Here is a 15,879-nt window from a genome sequence, read left to right on the forward strand (position 1 = left end):
ACCACTTGCACTGGAAGCTCATTCCACACCGCTACCACTCTCTGAGTAAAGAAGTTCCCCCTCATGTTACCCCTAAACTTCTGTCCCTTAAAATATGTTCATCCTGTATATGTTCATCCTGTTTCCCATCTAGGCTTGATGCTCCAGTTCATGTTAAATCTACATACCCTGTTATTCCCTTATATTCATATCATTTTAAATGTGTTTATAAGTACACATGATTCAATTAGGCAAAACCCGGTCAATGTACATCTGCAAGACAATTTTCAGCCATCAATATAATTTGTATCATAAAATTGGATGTTTTTGTTTCTCCATTGCACTGGAGGAAATTAAGGTTTATTTTCCCATCACGTAGATTATCCACTGGAACCAACTCATCCCAGCAAGGTCTGGGACAAGATTTGCTAAGTGAGTCTCTGCTTGAACTAAAGAGATAGAAATGAATCTGCAAACATCCAAAAGAAAATGTGTCCTTCACAGGTTACTGCTGATCAAGCCAATATTTCAGCAATGGAACACATTTGAATTCCATAAGGGTATACTGCAGATTCGTACCCATTAACTGTTTTATATTCAGCAGCAATACATTGTGTAATAATACTGGAACACCCAGATCAAAGGAACCCATTTATGCAGTCTTTGCATGGTCATCTTTATGTGTAGGAAGGAACTGCAGATGCTGGTTTGCACCGAAGATAGGCACAAAATAGTAGAGGAACTCAATGAGACAGGCAGCATATCTGGAGATAGGGCAATCGGTGACGTTTTGGATCGAGACTCTTTCCAGACTGAGTCATCTTTAATCTGGATCCAGCTTTGCTGTGCTCTTCTGGTGGTCATTGTGGCCTGGAGTTTATTGATATGGTTGCAACCACTTTTATCGCTTCTCAGTATCACCCATTCTAACACTTTTTTAATGGTCAAGAAAGGACCTAGAATCTCCTGACCTGACAGGAACTTTAAATTGATATAAATCTGCATAAACAATCCAACAAATCTCAGAACCATTTCAGGTTTTAACTCAGCTACACACCATTCATGTACAACACATCAGGTACAGCATGGTTTGGGTCTGCAACATTGGAGAAGCTTTTCAACTTTTAAGCTGATTTATACCAGTGCTAGAAGATCCATCAAATGAAAAAGAAAACAAGGGCAGACCTCAATGAGGTGAGCTTAAAAATGCTCAAACATTATGAAGCGATAATTGTGAATTCTTGGCGCCTAAAACTCAGTTTTTCACATTGCAAGATGTAGATGCAGAAGCACATCTGGAGGACACCCACTTTGGAGAATCTGGCCTGGTTACGTGGATAGAAAATTGTTCTCAGATGGAGTTTGATAAATGGATGAGACAGGCAGAGGAGTCCTGGGCACTGAACAATTAGGTGGGTAATGTAATACTACTCAAAATGCAAGTACATCTGGGTGTCATTGACCTGGAAATCCTGCCTTAATATGTCGAGAAAAACTAGCTTCTATCCATCTATCAGAATGTTCCAGAAAATGTTTAGTTTAGGAATGAACTGCAGATGCTGATTTAAACTGAAGAAGGACAAAAAAATGAGCTGAAATAACTCAGCGGGACAGGCAGCATCTCTGGAGAGAAGGAATGAGTAATGTCCGGACCTCCAGAGATGCTCCCTGTCCCACTGAGTTACTCCGGCATTTTGTGTCTCTCTTCAGTAGTTTTGTTTAGTTTAGTTGAATGGAAACCACAAAACAGTATAGCTTAAAAGTTTAGTTGAGAGATAGTTGACTTTAGAGATACAGCATGGAAACAAGCCCTTTGGCCCATCAAGTCCATGCTGTGATCACCCGCACACTAGTTCTATATTATCCCACCTTTTCATCCTACATAGTAGGGACAATTAACAGAAGCCAATTAACCTACATACCTGCATGTCTTTGGAATATGGGAGGGAACCAGAGAAAACCCTGGTTCCCACAGGTAGAACTTGCAGACTCTGCACAGACAGCACGTGTAGTCAGGATCAAACCATGATCTTTGGTGCTGTGGGGCAGCAGCTCTATTGCTGCATTACTATGCTGCCTTTTTAATAATTTAGCAGTTTCACAATTGAAGGGAAATGCATCAGGTTCAGTGCAATGGTATTTACTTTTACCGCTGGCCAAGTTTCAAATCACATTCCAGAGATGACACAGGGCAGCACAGTGGTGCCGCGGTAGAGTTGCTGCCTAATGCCCCTGCCCCATTTCGGAAACCTGAACGGAAGCCTCTGGAGACTTTGCGCCCCACCCAAGGTTTCCGTGCGGTTCCCGGAGGTTGCAGGTGGTTGCCGGAGGTTGCAGGTAGTGGAAGAAGGAAGGGACTGACAAAAACCTCCGGGAACCGCACGGAAACCTTGGGTGGGGCGCAAAGTCTCTAGAGGTTTCCGTTCAGGTTTCCTAAGTGGGACAGGGGCATTAGGTTAATTGGCTGCTGTAACTTGCCCCGAGTGTGCAGGATGTGAAACTGGAATGACATAGATCTACTGTACTAGTGAACTAGTTTCTTCGCTGTTTCTCTAAACTAAACTGAACTGAACTAAGTTGTATGTTCTCGCAGTCGGTTGTCCTGCACTGGACCAACATTTATAGGTCAACCAACATTAGGAAAGATTATTCCGCAGTTTCCTTCAAATCTGTTGGAACTTGGGGGCTGTGTGTTTAGTTTAGTTTAGAGATACAGCATGAAAACAGGCCCTTCAGCCACTGAGTCAATGCTGACCATTCATCATACTAGTTCTATGTTATCCCATTTTCTCATCTACTCCTGACACACAACTAGGGGCAATTTCAGAGGCCAATAAACCTGCAAATTGTGTACAAAATGCACACATGGGATTCCTCATCCCCTATGTTACAACAGTGACTACACTTCAAAAATAATTTCCTATGAGGATGTTTACTGTTGAGGGTAAACATCAGCATATGTTGATATTTGCTGATATCTTATATATCAAGGATATTTTACGAATATAATTCTTACATTCGAACAATTGCACGATCCTATAAAGATATCTGCAATGTGGGTGTATAAGTCAGCACATGTTGCTTTATTTTCTATATACTGTTTCTAACAATTGCAAGGGGCTACAAATCAAATTCACAATCCGCATTCCTGCCAGAGGAAATTTGTACCAGAAACACGGCCATATCAAATCCTTCTGATGATTATTGTGAAGAATATTTTGACAACATAGATTATCAATGTTTCTGAAGATATTGCCCATATGAATTTAAATATCAGCCTTGAATTTTACATATATCCATGCAGTCCTGGAGAAGCTTATGACAGAGCATACTTTGAGAATATGATGGGATTTCATCCTTGTAACCAGTCAAAATAAAACACAGAATAATAAAATAAATGAAAATGCAATTATGGAACCTCAAGAGTTTACATTACAGCTGTGGACCTTGCTGTCATTATTTGCTACTATGCTACATCTATAATTTCATTTATCTTCCATCCCACATATTTATCATGCTATTTCCCTATTATGCCATTCATTTATCATTTTATCCTGCATATATTCTATCTGTCACACAATCTAATCCTGCTCCTGGCATTTTAGCCTGTCTTAAACCTGTTAGTAAAATTCACAACACCACACTAAAAACATCTTATTTTACTTGTTTTGAATGCCATTTTTAAGATGTAAATTCCAGATCCTTAATTTCAAATGATCACAGCACGAGTAATTGTCATATTACTATCTTGAAATGAAAAGATTTTCAATAAATGGAATGTGCAATTTGTACACATCTGGAATGTGCAATTTGTAACCATCACTGCTCTAAGAGCCAAGGACTCGGAGATGATGTGGGAATAAGATATGAATAAGTACATTCAAGAGCAGCTCGTGGAGACGAAAATAATCAGCACATTGGGGACTTGTCATTTACTTCAAAATAATTTTGTTCAGACAGTTCCAAACCTAAGATTGCGCAAAGTAAACAAATGAAATGATTAATTCTTGTTCCAAAGAGGCACTATCAAATTGCATACACTTTCTCCCTAACATGCTAAAACTGCGCTAAATGATTGCAGCTGATTACTAATTCTAATCTCGGTAAGAGTAGAGAGATAACTGATGGAACGGACATAGTTTTCTAACAGTTGGAAAATGAACAGTTACCACATGAAGCATATTGAATTGACAACTAAGTAAAATTAAGCCTTCAAGGCATCGTCAGTGGAGCATGCCTGAATTAACTTGTATGGTAGTTTATTCTTTGATACAATTCATTCTTGACCGAGGCTACCAAATTAGTAAAGAATAATGGGCATTTTTACATTCTGGACTTCTGCCCACTACTAGTTCCCATTTCACTTGAGACTCTCGAAAATAACAGAGAGACAGGAGCTTAATTCCGTCAGTTTGCTGGATTACAAACCATGCACTGGAAGTGCAAGGCAAGTGAGGTCTGAACCTCTGAGTACTATTCAAGTGCAAAATGTATATTAAGAGACTTGACATAAAACAATAAATCCAGAAGGAATAAAAGTCATATTTTGTTGGCATAACAACAAATCCAGATTATCACTTTAAAACTGTGAAACAGCTGAAGTCTTTACACTTCCATTCAAACTCCAATGGTGCTTTTATAATGAACTGTAAACAAAAAACAATCATTCCATAATATTAATGAGTTCTTTTCTAGCTGTCATGCCAAAATGTTCTTTTGAACTTGGGGGTGTGAAAGAAAATCCAGCTCTAAGCAAGTAACAGATCAGGGGAGAATGCTGTGGAACAAATGTGAAATATCGCTTTACGCTGTATTGGGGAAATTGGAATTTAGATTAGATTAAACTTTATTAATTTGCAGACGATAGTCTTTATTATTTCAAAATTTTCATTCACCTTAGGTTCTAACTTAGAAAGTTGTTGCAAAGAAGGGGTAAGGTATTATTGCCTTAATTGGCCAGGGCATTGAGTATAATGGTCAGGAAATCATGTTGCAACTTTATGGAGCTTTGGCTTGGCCACATTTTGAGTGTTGTGTGCAATCTTATTTGAATCTTCCAGAATGGCAGCGATACCTTCCACTGCTAAAACGTTAAGCTCTGAAATCCCAATCTCTAAGCATCTTTATCTTTCCCGCTCTTTCATACTTTATTCCTTATACATACTCAATATTGTGATCCTATATCCCAAATTCTTCTCAATGATGCCGGTGTGATAAGTGATAGAGCACATGAGAGTGCTCCTATGAAGCACCCTGCTAGTTTTGCTCCACTAAAGTTTCTCTATAATGGCTCTTTGTTGTGGATTGAATTGGTGGTGTATTGGAAGCATCTGAAGATTGGTTTCAAAGGTAGAAATTGGACCGTACCACAAGTACATAGAACATAGGCTATTACAACACAAGAACAGGCACTTTGGCCCACAATATCTGTGCTGAACATGATGCCCAGGCCAAGTCTTATCTACCACCCATAATCCATATTCCTCCCTTCCCTGCATATCTATATGCCTTTCCAAAAGTCTCTTAAATGCCACTGTCATATCTGCCTCAGCTACCACTCCCAGCAGTGCGTTCCAGACACCCACCATGAAGTGACACCGCACATCTCCATTCCACTTTGCCTCTCTCATCTTAAAACTGGTCCCTCTGGTATTTGACTTTTCCATCCTGCGAAAAAGGTTCTGTCTATCCACCCTATTTATGCTTCTCATAATTTTATATCCTTTTATCAGCATACTCCCACAATCTCTGGCGTTCCAGAGACAACGAACTAAGTCTGTCAAACCACTCCCTGTAGTTAATACCCTCTAATCAAGGCATAATTCTGGTAAACCTCCTCTGCATGTTTTCCAAAGCCTTCCTGTAATGGGATGAGCAGAACCACATGCAATACTCCAAATGTGGCCCAACCAAAGCCCTATAAAGCTGCATCCTGACTTCCTAACTCTTATATTCAATGCCCCCACAGCATTGAAAGCAAGCATCTCACAGGCCAGCTGAAGACTTACCCAACCATGATTGGTCCCAGTATAGCCACCCGAGCTCCTATCCAACAAAGTTGTAGTTAGACTTACTCCAAATTTAGTGCTTTCCTGCATGGTCCACTTGTGATTACTATCACCAAATGTTCTTAGTTTTGGTTAGTTTAGTTTATTGTCACGTGTTGTGCTATGAAAAGCTTTTGCCAGCGGAAAGACAATACATGAATACAATCGAGCCATTCACAGTGTGTAGATACATGATAAGGGAATAGTGTTTAAGCCAAAGAAAATCCAGTAAAGTCCAATTAAAGATTGTCCGGTAGTACCTCAGGACTCTGGTTGTGGCAGGATGATTCAGTTGCCTGATAACAGCTGGGAAGAAACTGTCCCTGAATCTGGAGGTCAGCATTTTCACACTTCTATACCTTTTGCCCAATGGGAGAGGGGAGAAGAGGGAGTGGCCAGGGTGTGACTCGTCCTTGATTATGCTGCAGGCCTTGCCGAAGCAGCATGAGGTATAAATGGAGTCAATGGAAGGGAGGTTGGTTTGTGTGATGGTCTGGGCTGAATCCACATTTGCTGCAGTTTCTTGCGGTCTTGGATGGGGCTTTCCCCAAACCAAGCTCTTCCGCTGAAACAACAGTCACCTGCCCAGGCTCATTTCCCAACATAAGGTTCAGAATGTTCCCTTCTCCGGTTGGATTATCGACATACTGTTTCAAGAATGCCTCTTGAATATTAACCCACAAATTCTGCTTCGTCAAAGCCTTTGGCACTCAGCAAGTCCCAGTCAATATTGGGGAAGTTGAAGTCACCCATTAAGACAACCCTGGTGTTTTGGCATCTTTCGGTAATCTATCTAAAAATCTGTTCCTCTATCTCCCGCTTGCTATTAGGTGGCTATAGTACAATTGATGTGGGTGGGAGGGAGGGGGGGAGCTATAGTGCAATATTTGAAGTAATTAAATACACGACTAGAACATAGGGTTCAAGGTGATAAGGATGGCCCCCCGTTATTATATGAGCAACAACTTAATGGAATGACCAACAAAAATATAGGAGATGCTTGTGATAGAGAATCTACCCTTGCAGAATTATGGGGACTTTGTATAAGGAGGACAGGCATACATTCTTAATTCTAATAAATGGGACAATTTGCAAGCTTGTCTAGTTTTAAAGATTGATTAGGCTTCATCGAAACTGAACCAGAACTAATGCTCCTGCAGAGAAAATAAATAGAGATTGGAGCTTTTAATACTAGACCAACTGGGCGATAAATCTTACACTATTTAGGAGAGGGAGGCAATGTGAACTCGTGAAGAATTGAAACTCCTTATTCAGCAGATATAGTTCAGGTATGAAAGTTGGAACGGCTGCAGCAGTGTTTGATTATTTCCAGCTTGGAAAATGTGGTGATATATTTTGCTGGAAAGAATGAGGAAAGAAAATGCCACTGAAATAATACGTTTAAAGGAGATAGAGTAACGGGAGACATGCGATCATTTATGCATTATTTATGAAGACGGTTAATAAACCACTTAATAGCACGGCATCCTGCAATCAATTAATGGCAAGAAGCAAATATATAACATGTTCTTAATGTTAGCCATGTGGATATTCAGTGATGGAAGATGGAGGGTTGGATAAAGAAAAGAAAGTAGCTTATGGTTGGTTTTGAGAACTGGAAACAGGAGCAGCTTGGCAGGAGTATAGGGAGTACAGGGGCACTTATGAAAGAAATGAGGAAGGTGATGAGGGGGAGCAAAACATCACTAATGGACAAAATTAAGGGAAATCACATAGAATTTTCAACAACATTACGGGAAAGAGGGTAACTGGGGGCCAAGGTGGCGATTGGCCCCTGGAGACAAATGATATTCTATCCTCTTGTCAATATTCACAAAGGAGAAGGAAGTTGTGTTGGAAATTGTAGAGAGGTGGATGTTGCAACTATTATTGCAAATTATATTGGAAAATAAATGGTAAGGTATTAGATGTAAAAGAAAGATGCAAAGTTCTGGAGTTACTCAGCAGGTAAAAAGCACACTGGATTGCCACCAAGTGGTCTCAGGAGTGGAAGGCAACCTCATCTCCATTACACAGCTACATCTCTTCACCAGATAAAAGCTGTCCAGGGTCTGACCTCCCCAGAGAAGCATGGGTGAAGCTCCACTTGAGATCGAATTATTGCTTTGGTTTATGTTTCATTTGCAAGAAGAAGAAGAGCAGGCAATAAGCATGTTCGGCATAAGCATTGTGGATTAAAGAGGCTGCTCCCTGTGCTGTATATGTTCCATCTCTGGAGATAAACGATGGGTGACGTTTCCAATTAGGACCCTTCTTCAGACTGAAAGGGTCCCGGACCTAAATGTCACCCATCCTTTTTCTCCAGAGATGCTGCCTGACCCACTGAGTTACTCCAGCACTTTGTGTCTATCTTTGATATAAACCAGCATCTGCAGTTCTTTTGTGAAAACATTCTAGGTATTCGATGTCCTGGCAAGTTCTAAGGTTATTGGGGCAGCAAGGCAGGAGATTACTGGGGTTCTGACAGAGGCTTTTAAATTTTTACAGGACGCAAGTTAGGAGCCAGCTGATCAAAAGTCCAAAGTGGTTCCTTTGAAGGGCTGTGAGGATAAGTCAGGTAATCACAGGTTGCTGATTCTCACGTCAGTGGTAGGAAGTCTGGATAAATCCTTACTTGAAGTGCAGAGATTGAACAAAAGTATACTTTTGTTAAAACGAGATCCTGTCTGAATAATTAGATTTTCCTAAAAGAAAAATAACTGTGTTGATGGTAGTGTAGGTAGAACTACAAGGACTTCAATAAATGAGAGCCTATTTCCCTGGGTGAAAAAAATTCCAACAATAGAGGACATACCTGTAAGATGAGAAGGGGAAAGTTTAATGGAGATGGGGGTGGGGGGGGAGGTTAAATATTTTTATACAGGGAGTATTGGGGGCTGGGAACGCATTGTCATGGGTGATGGTGAAGGTGTATACTATAGTGGTGTTTAAGAGGCTGTTAGATTGGCACATGGAAGTGCAGGGAATGGAGGGATATGGATCATGTAGAGTCAGATGAGTTCAGTTTAACATGGCATCATGTTCGGCATAAGCATTGTGGATTAAAGAGGCTGTTCCCTGTGCTGTATATGTTCCATGTTATTTGACTGTGTCCCACATGAGTAATTGGTGAATTTGGTATATTAGATCTAAACCAGCATCTGCAGTCCCTTCCTACATATTAGATCTGAAAGTGGGTTGGCAAGAGAAGGCAGAGGGTGAGTTTTGTTTTCACTGACAGGGTGATTGACATTTGGAATGCACCGCCGAAGTGTGTATTGAAAGCAGTTACTCTCACAATATTTGAGAAGTAGTTAGGGAAAAAAATGGTTTAATATAGATAGATACCTGATGGCTAGCACAGAAACATGGGTTTGAGGGCCTCTTTTGATACTGTATAATTCTCTGATCCTAACATCCATTTTATATGGATTATCATCCCAGAATGCAAGTGTGATGCTGATGCTTGATTAGAGTGCAGAACTGGAGACAACTTGCAAACAAGCTATTTGTTTCATCTACAAACTTTGTGTAGGGCAGAAAAAGTATAGAGTAGTAAATAATTGAAAGGTTCATAGCAGCAGACTAGTGCAGGTGTTCGAGCTGCTGCTTCACAACTCCAGCAACCAAGGTTCAATCCTGACCTCCAGTGCTAACAGTGTGGAGTTTGCAATTTCTCTCTGTGTCTCATTAGGCTTCACTCAAGGTTTCTGGTTTCCTCCCACATCCCAAAGGCCCACGGGCTGGTAGGTTAAATGGCCACTGCCATTTGATCTTAATAAAGGTGAATCGTAGAATCAGGTAGTGAATTTATGGAGAATGAAATGGGACTAGTGTTGAATAACTGTAAATGGGCAATGTGCGGACTCAGAGATCACGTTTCATGCTGTGTCTTTACATGGCAAGGTTGGGTTAAATTTGACAGTCGCCGTGGTGTTAACAGATTCTCAAATGTCATTCAGAAAGACTGGTTTCAGAATAAGTCCTCAGGAATATTAGTTCAAAATTTTAAAAGTGCCTTTTTCGCAAATCAATTTTAACCTAAATGATGGTAATTCAGTTACCATCATTGATTTTTTTTTTCTTTACAATTTGATCTGAAGGTCTAGAGGTGATTTATTCAGCTGCAATGTAAAACCTAAAGGATTTCTTAAATGGCCAAAAGTGCTCTTTGCAGCATGTAATAGCATCAATTATACCCAAGCATGAAAAGCCATTGAATAAAATGTTGACTAGGATAGAATGTCAGAGCTGGTGTTTGGCAATGCGTTTTTAATGTTAAACGTTATTCTAAAATCCCCAGTTATGGATATAATTTCAGTGTGTGCTGATCTATTGGCATAAAGGTTAAATGGGTCGGAGGCATTCCAGTGCATAGAGTCATAGTCACAGTGGCTCTTCGGCCCAACTTGCCCACACCAGCCAACATGTCCCAGCTACACGAGTCCCACCTGCCTGCGTTTGATCCATTACCTACAAACCTGTCCGATCCATGCACCTGTCTAAGTTTCTTAAACATTGGGATAGTCCCTGCCTTAACTACCTCCTCTGGCAGCTTGTTCCATACAGCCACCACACTTTGGGTGAAAAAGTTTCCCCACAGATTCCTATTAAATCTTTTCAACTTCACCTTAAACCTATGTTCTCTGGTCCTTGATTCACCGACTCTCGGCAAGAGACTCAGTGCATCTACCCGATCTATTCCTCTCATGATTTTGTACACCTCTATAAGATCACCCCTCATCCTCATGTGCTCCAGGGAATAGAGTCCCAGCCTACTCAACCTCTCCCTATAGCTCACACCCTCTAGTCCAGGCAACATCCTCGTAAATCATCTCTGTATCCTTTCCAGCTTGACAACATCTTTCCTATAACATGGTGCCCAGAATTGAACACAATACTCTAAATGCGGTCTCACCAACGTTTTATACAATTGCAACATGACCTCCGAACTTCTATACTCAAAACAGGGTGACCGAAATTGGGCTATATTATAATTCCCTGGACCGGTGGGGAATAAATCATTTCTATTCTATTGCTGGATGTGAACACGGAATGGGAACAGAATTGGTCTCTGTGTGTGAGAATTTCTATCACAAAACAGTTTATCAATATTCATTGATTAGGCCCCAATCTGGAAAGCAAAATAACAGAGGGCTTCCAAAACTCATGGAACCAATGCTACAGCATTTTTATAAAGAGAGAGAATAAAAAAGCAAGGCTGTTTTGGTTGGATTTTACAAACTCACCATTTAAGCTGCTCCTGTCAATTAAGTTGGTATCTGCTGGCCAAAATGATCCTTCTCCATGTATACTCCTTCCTGCAGAGCAAAGAAAATACATCACAGCTTTCAAATGGAGGTAGCTACCGGCAACATGACAACAGGTAACAAGAAAGTCTCTAGTATGATATTGATCAACAACAAAATAATTGGTGGTGAGTAAAAGGAGATGCAGGATCCTGGCCAACAAACACAACTATGTATGTTATGTGAGTTATTCCAATTAAAGGAGCATTCCAACACTGGTCTTTCAACCTTTGATACAAGTCCAAAGCTAAATAGATAGCATGAATCCTGAAGACCTTTCACATAAATGACTTCAATCTGGGTATTGGGTTTAGAGACCTGTTTCCGCACTGTATCTCTAAACTAAACTAAACTAAACTAAAAAAAACATTATCTGACCTTTCTTAATTCATATATTAGTCTCCTATCGCTGTGAGTGAGAGTGTCAAGGGAAGGGAACTAATTTTCGATTGCCCAAATTAATTTCACCCGATGCCTTTAGATCAGGTGGACATTTTCATCTTATCAAGATTTGAGCACATTTACTGAATGACAACCAAATCACTTTGATGGTCAACATATCCAGTTGCGTCAGGAATTATTGAGAAGAATTATTCTGACAGTCGTTCTGTTGTGTACATTCTGCATGCCTGACCTTATCAACTGCTTGATGAATTGTTCTCCTCAAAGATTTTCTTATGCTTTTATATTCTCTTTCTACATACATTCATACATACATGATTATATTGATTCTGCACTTGCTCATAATTTAAGGTGTCTCCATATAAATGGATGTACAACATTACACATGTTTAATTGCTCACATCCACAGGAATTCAATGAGCCTGGCAGTATGAGTGGAGGGAAACAGACAGAAACTATTTCAGGAGTGCTGGAGTAACTCAGCGGGTCAGACAGCATCTCTGGAGAACATGGATAGGTGATGTTTGGGACAGCACCCTTTGTCAGACAGAATGAGGTGGAATGGGGGGGGGGGGGCAGGGGGTAAAACAGCTGGGAGAGAGGAGAGGCGTAAGAATGATTGGCAGGTAATTGGTGGACACAGGTTGGGGGGGGGGGGGGGGGGGGGTGTTGATAGGCAGATAGTTGGAACAATGACCAGAGATTAAAGCAGAAGGTGTGAGACAGGCAGTTTGAAGAGTTGCAAATTGTGAAGCCAGATGGAGGAATGTGGGAGGAGGAGGGGAAGGGGAGAAATAGGTGCAAGTCCAGTTGGGGCACAACTGGGGGAGAAAGGAGAGGGAAATGGGGGGGGGGGGGTTGTTAGAAGTGAGCTAAAATTGGAGATTTCAATGTTCATACTGTTGGGTTGTCATAGACCCAAGCAAAATATGAGGTGGTGTTCCTCCAGTTTGCATGTGACCTCACTCTGTTTCAGGTCAGGATCCTTCCAAAATGATGTACTTTACGCTCATCTCAATCTTTGGTGCTTTTTAGCCAATTTGTCGCCCTCACTCTGTGCCAAATACACATTTCTTTTATTTTCTTATCTGCTTTCCTCTATTTATTGCCAGCTCTTTTTTTTCTTATGAGTTTCTCTTCCATGAAAAGAAAGGGAAATAGTGGAAGTGGAATTCGCCCATATAGTTGCAGTGAAAAACGAAATTCAATAGACTTAATGGTCTGCTGTGTTACATTTTCAATGATCCTTTTTTTCACTTTGCAGGTTTCTCTTTATTTTCCTCTTGCATGACTCCCACTCTTCAACTCTGACAAATATCACTTCATTCAATGTCTCAATTGGTATTTTAGAAATTTTGCTGAGTTGGCAAATGGACAAAAACTTGTGCTGACAAAAGGGGAATCATATCATGCTCTGCAAAGAGCAAAATCTGCAGTGAGTTGTGAAAAAGGCTGAGACCGCACTAACTATTCCCCACTTCAAAAATTATCTGTGGTTCATTTACCAAATTGTTCAGCTTCACGGCAATGCCTTTCAAACACAAAATGAGAACTCAATAAACAGAGGCACAAAACAATCAGGGGTTTCAAAAGGTAATTAAGATAGGAACTTCAGGCTTAATAGTGTGTGGGGGTATAAAGAGAGAGTGAGGGAATTAAATTGACTGAAGCAGTCTACAAGGAACTCCAATGGACTTAATCATCCAAACAAACCCTTCTCTCCTGTTACAATTTAATGAATAGAATATAGCTCTGAATAGAGCTCACAGCTCAGTCATTCGATAAAATCATGAATGATCCTGCACCTATTGTCCTTTCTTAAACATGAATCTATTACCATCTTAAAATCTATCATGGCCAGCCGTGAATTTCCTTAAGATTGAACAATCTCAGCCCTCTGGAATAGGCAACGTAATTAATCTTCTTTTTATGTAGAAACAATCTTCTGAATCTTCCCCTCTCTCCACTGGCTCCCTGTGCGGTTCCGTATAAACTTCAAGATCCTCCTCCATGTCTACAAAGCCCTCAATGGGCTTGCCCCCACCTACATAAAAAGTCTTCTCACCCACCACTCCACCTCCAGGCCCCTCAGATCGGCCGACTTGGGGCTGCTGAATATCCCACGGTCTAGGCATAAGCTCAGGGGCGACCGCGTCTTTGCGGTTGCAGCCCCTAGACTGTGGAACAGCATCCCCCTTCCCATCAGAACTGCCCCCTCCATCGACTCTTTTAAGTCAAGACTTATCTATACTCCCAAGCCTTTCCTGATGTCCTCTGAGTGAGGGCTACATGTATATATGTATGTAGTTTGTTTTGTTGTGCTATTCTTATAACAAATGTAAAGCACTTTGGCCAACAAGAGTTGTTTTTTTAATGTGCTATATAAATAAATGTGACTTGACTTGACTTGACTTATTTCAATCTATTTAACTGGCCAATCCCTTTTCCTGAAACTATAACTTTATCTTCAAACTGAACAAACACCTCAGTCGAAGGGGGGGGGGGGGGGGGGGGGGGGGAATGAGAGAAAGGCAGGAGAGAGAGAAGGGAGGTGTGAATGCAATTTGTGATCTACTGTCTGATAAATAGCTGTGCCTACATGAGGAAAGACACAGGCTAGTGCGTAAACCTGAAGAGGAGGAAGTATTTTACAAGTACTGGAGATGTAAGGCAGCAGCACTACATGCTGTACTGCTGTGGCTAAAGTGCTTTCACAACTGCATGGATTAGGTTACAACTTGGTACTCCAGTAAACATTACTTGCAACCTCACTAACATAAAGGCTTCGATGGTCAGATGTGAAAGAATATAATTGGGCAAGACGATAATGTAGCACAGTGCTGCCTCATGGCTACTTCAACCAAGGTTCGATCCTGAAATCCAGAGTAACCCATCTGAAGTTTGTATCGTCTCCCAATGGCCACGTGGGCCTCCCCTGGAGTGTTTCGTTTTAAGATTGTTTTGAGACAAGGGAGAAGGCTGGACCTTGCGGGAAGCTAATGAACCGGCAAACTACAACTTTATTAGGCAGGAACTCTGGAAGGGAAGCAATTGTCATTGGGTTAACACCAAAGATAGACACAAGATGCTGGAGTAACTGAGTGGGTCAGGCAGCATTTCTGGATAGAAGGAATGGGTGACGTTTCGGGTCGAGACCCTTCTTCAGACACGGTCAGGGAAGAGGGAGACACAGAGTTTGGATATCCACATCCGACATATGGGAGTCATTTAAAGACCAGTTGATTGAAGTTCAGAACTGGGATATTCCAGTAAGGAGGAAGGATGAGGTCAGGAAATAATGGAGCCTTGAATGACTAAAGAGGTTGTAAATTTGGTCAAAAAAGAAAGAGGAAGTGCGTACAAGATGTGCAGTGCAACCTTTTTACACAGATGGTAGTGAGTGGAATGTCCCGGGATAGTAGTTGAAGCAGACATGATAGTGGCCTTTATGAGACTTTTGGAAGTAGATAAAATAGTCTTGCCATCATGTTTGACAGACATTTTGGGCTGAAGGGCCTGTTCTCGTGCTGTACTGTTCTGTGTTGTATATATATATATATATATATATTTTTATTATTTTTTTTAATTTTAATTTTTATTAGAAGCAATGTACAGTAGTATAGACCGCGGCATATGACAAAATACATTTAATGTACATCTTCTATTTTAAATTTAACAAGAGAAAAGTAGAACAAGATAGAAAGAGCAAGAAAGAGAGAGAGTGAAAGAAATAGTGATGTGTAAACCCCTAGACTAGCAGATAGTGCAGTCCAGGAGTGAACGAGTTCTGTGTTGTATATTTTAAGTGTCCCCTCTGCCCCCGACACTCCAGAAAGAACAACCTGGGCTTGCTTTACTTCCCGTTTTAGCTAATACCCTCTAATGCATTTAACATTGTGGCAGGGCTCTTCTGCACCCTCTCCAAAGCCTTCACATGCTTTATGTCATGCGGTGACCAGAACTGAAAACAAATATCAAAGTTGAGAGATTGTGCTGGTACCCCAGTTACAATATATATTAACGATTTAGACAAGCAAATTAAATGTAACATCTCTAAGTTTGCGGATGACACAAAGCTGGGTGGCAGTGTGAGCTGCGAGGAGGAGGATGCTGTGAGGATGCTGCAGGGTGACTTAGATAGA

At 40.9% G+C, this 15,879-nt stretch overlaps 1 protein-coding gene across 4 annotated transcripts in view; it reads right to left on the reverse strand.

Moving 5' to 3' along the window:
• Positions 1 to 15,879, reverse strand: part of dcc (DCC netrin 1 receptor) — a 1,158,836-nt gene that overhangs the window by 82,503 nt on the left and 1,060,454 nt on the right. For all 4 annotated transcript variants that reach the window (XM_033033465.1, XM_033033449.1, XM_033033455.1 and 1 more), the window contains exon 22: positions 11,276 to 11,347. In XM_033033465.1, coding sequence (XP_032889356.1) covers positions 11,276 to 11,347 — 72 coding nt within the window. The remainder of the gene's footprint in view (positions 1 to 11,275; positions 11,348 to 15,879) is intronic.

This window comes from Amblyraja radiata, chromosome 1 (assembly GCF_010909765.2).
Source record: "Amblyraja radiata isolate CabotCenter1 chromosome 1, sAmbRad1.1.pri, whole genome shotgun sequence".
Taxonomy (NCBI): domain Eukaryota; kingdom Metazoa; phylum Chordata; class Chondrichthyes; order Rajiformes; family Rajidae; genus Amblyraja; species Amblyraja radiata.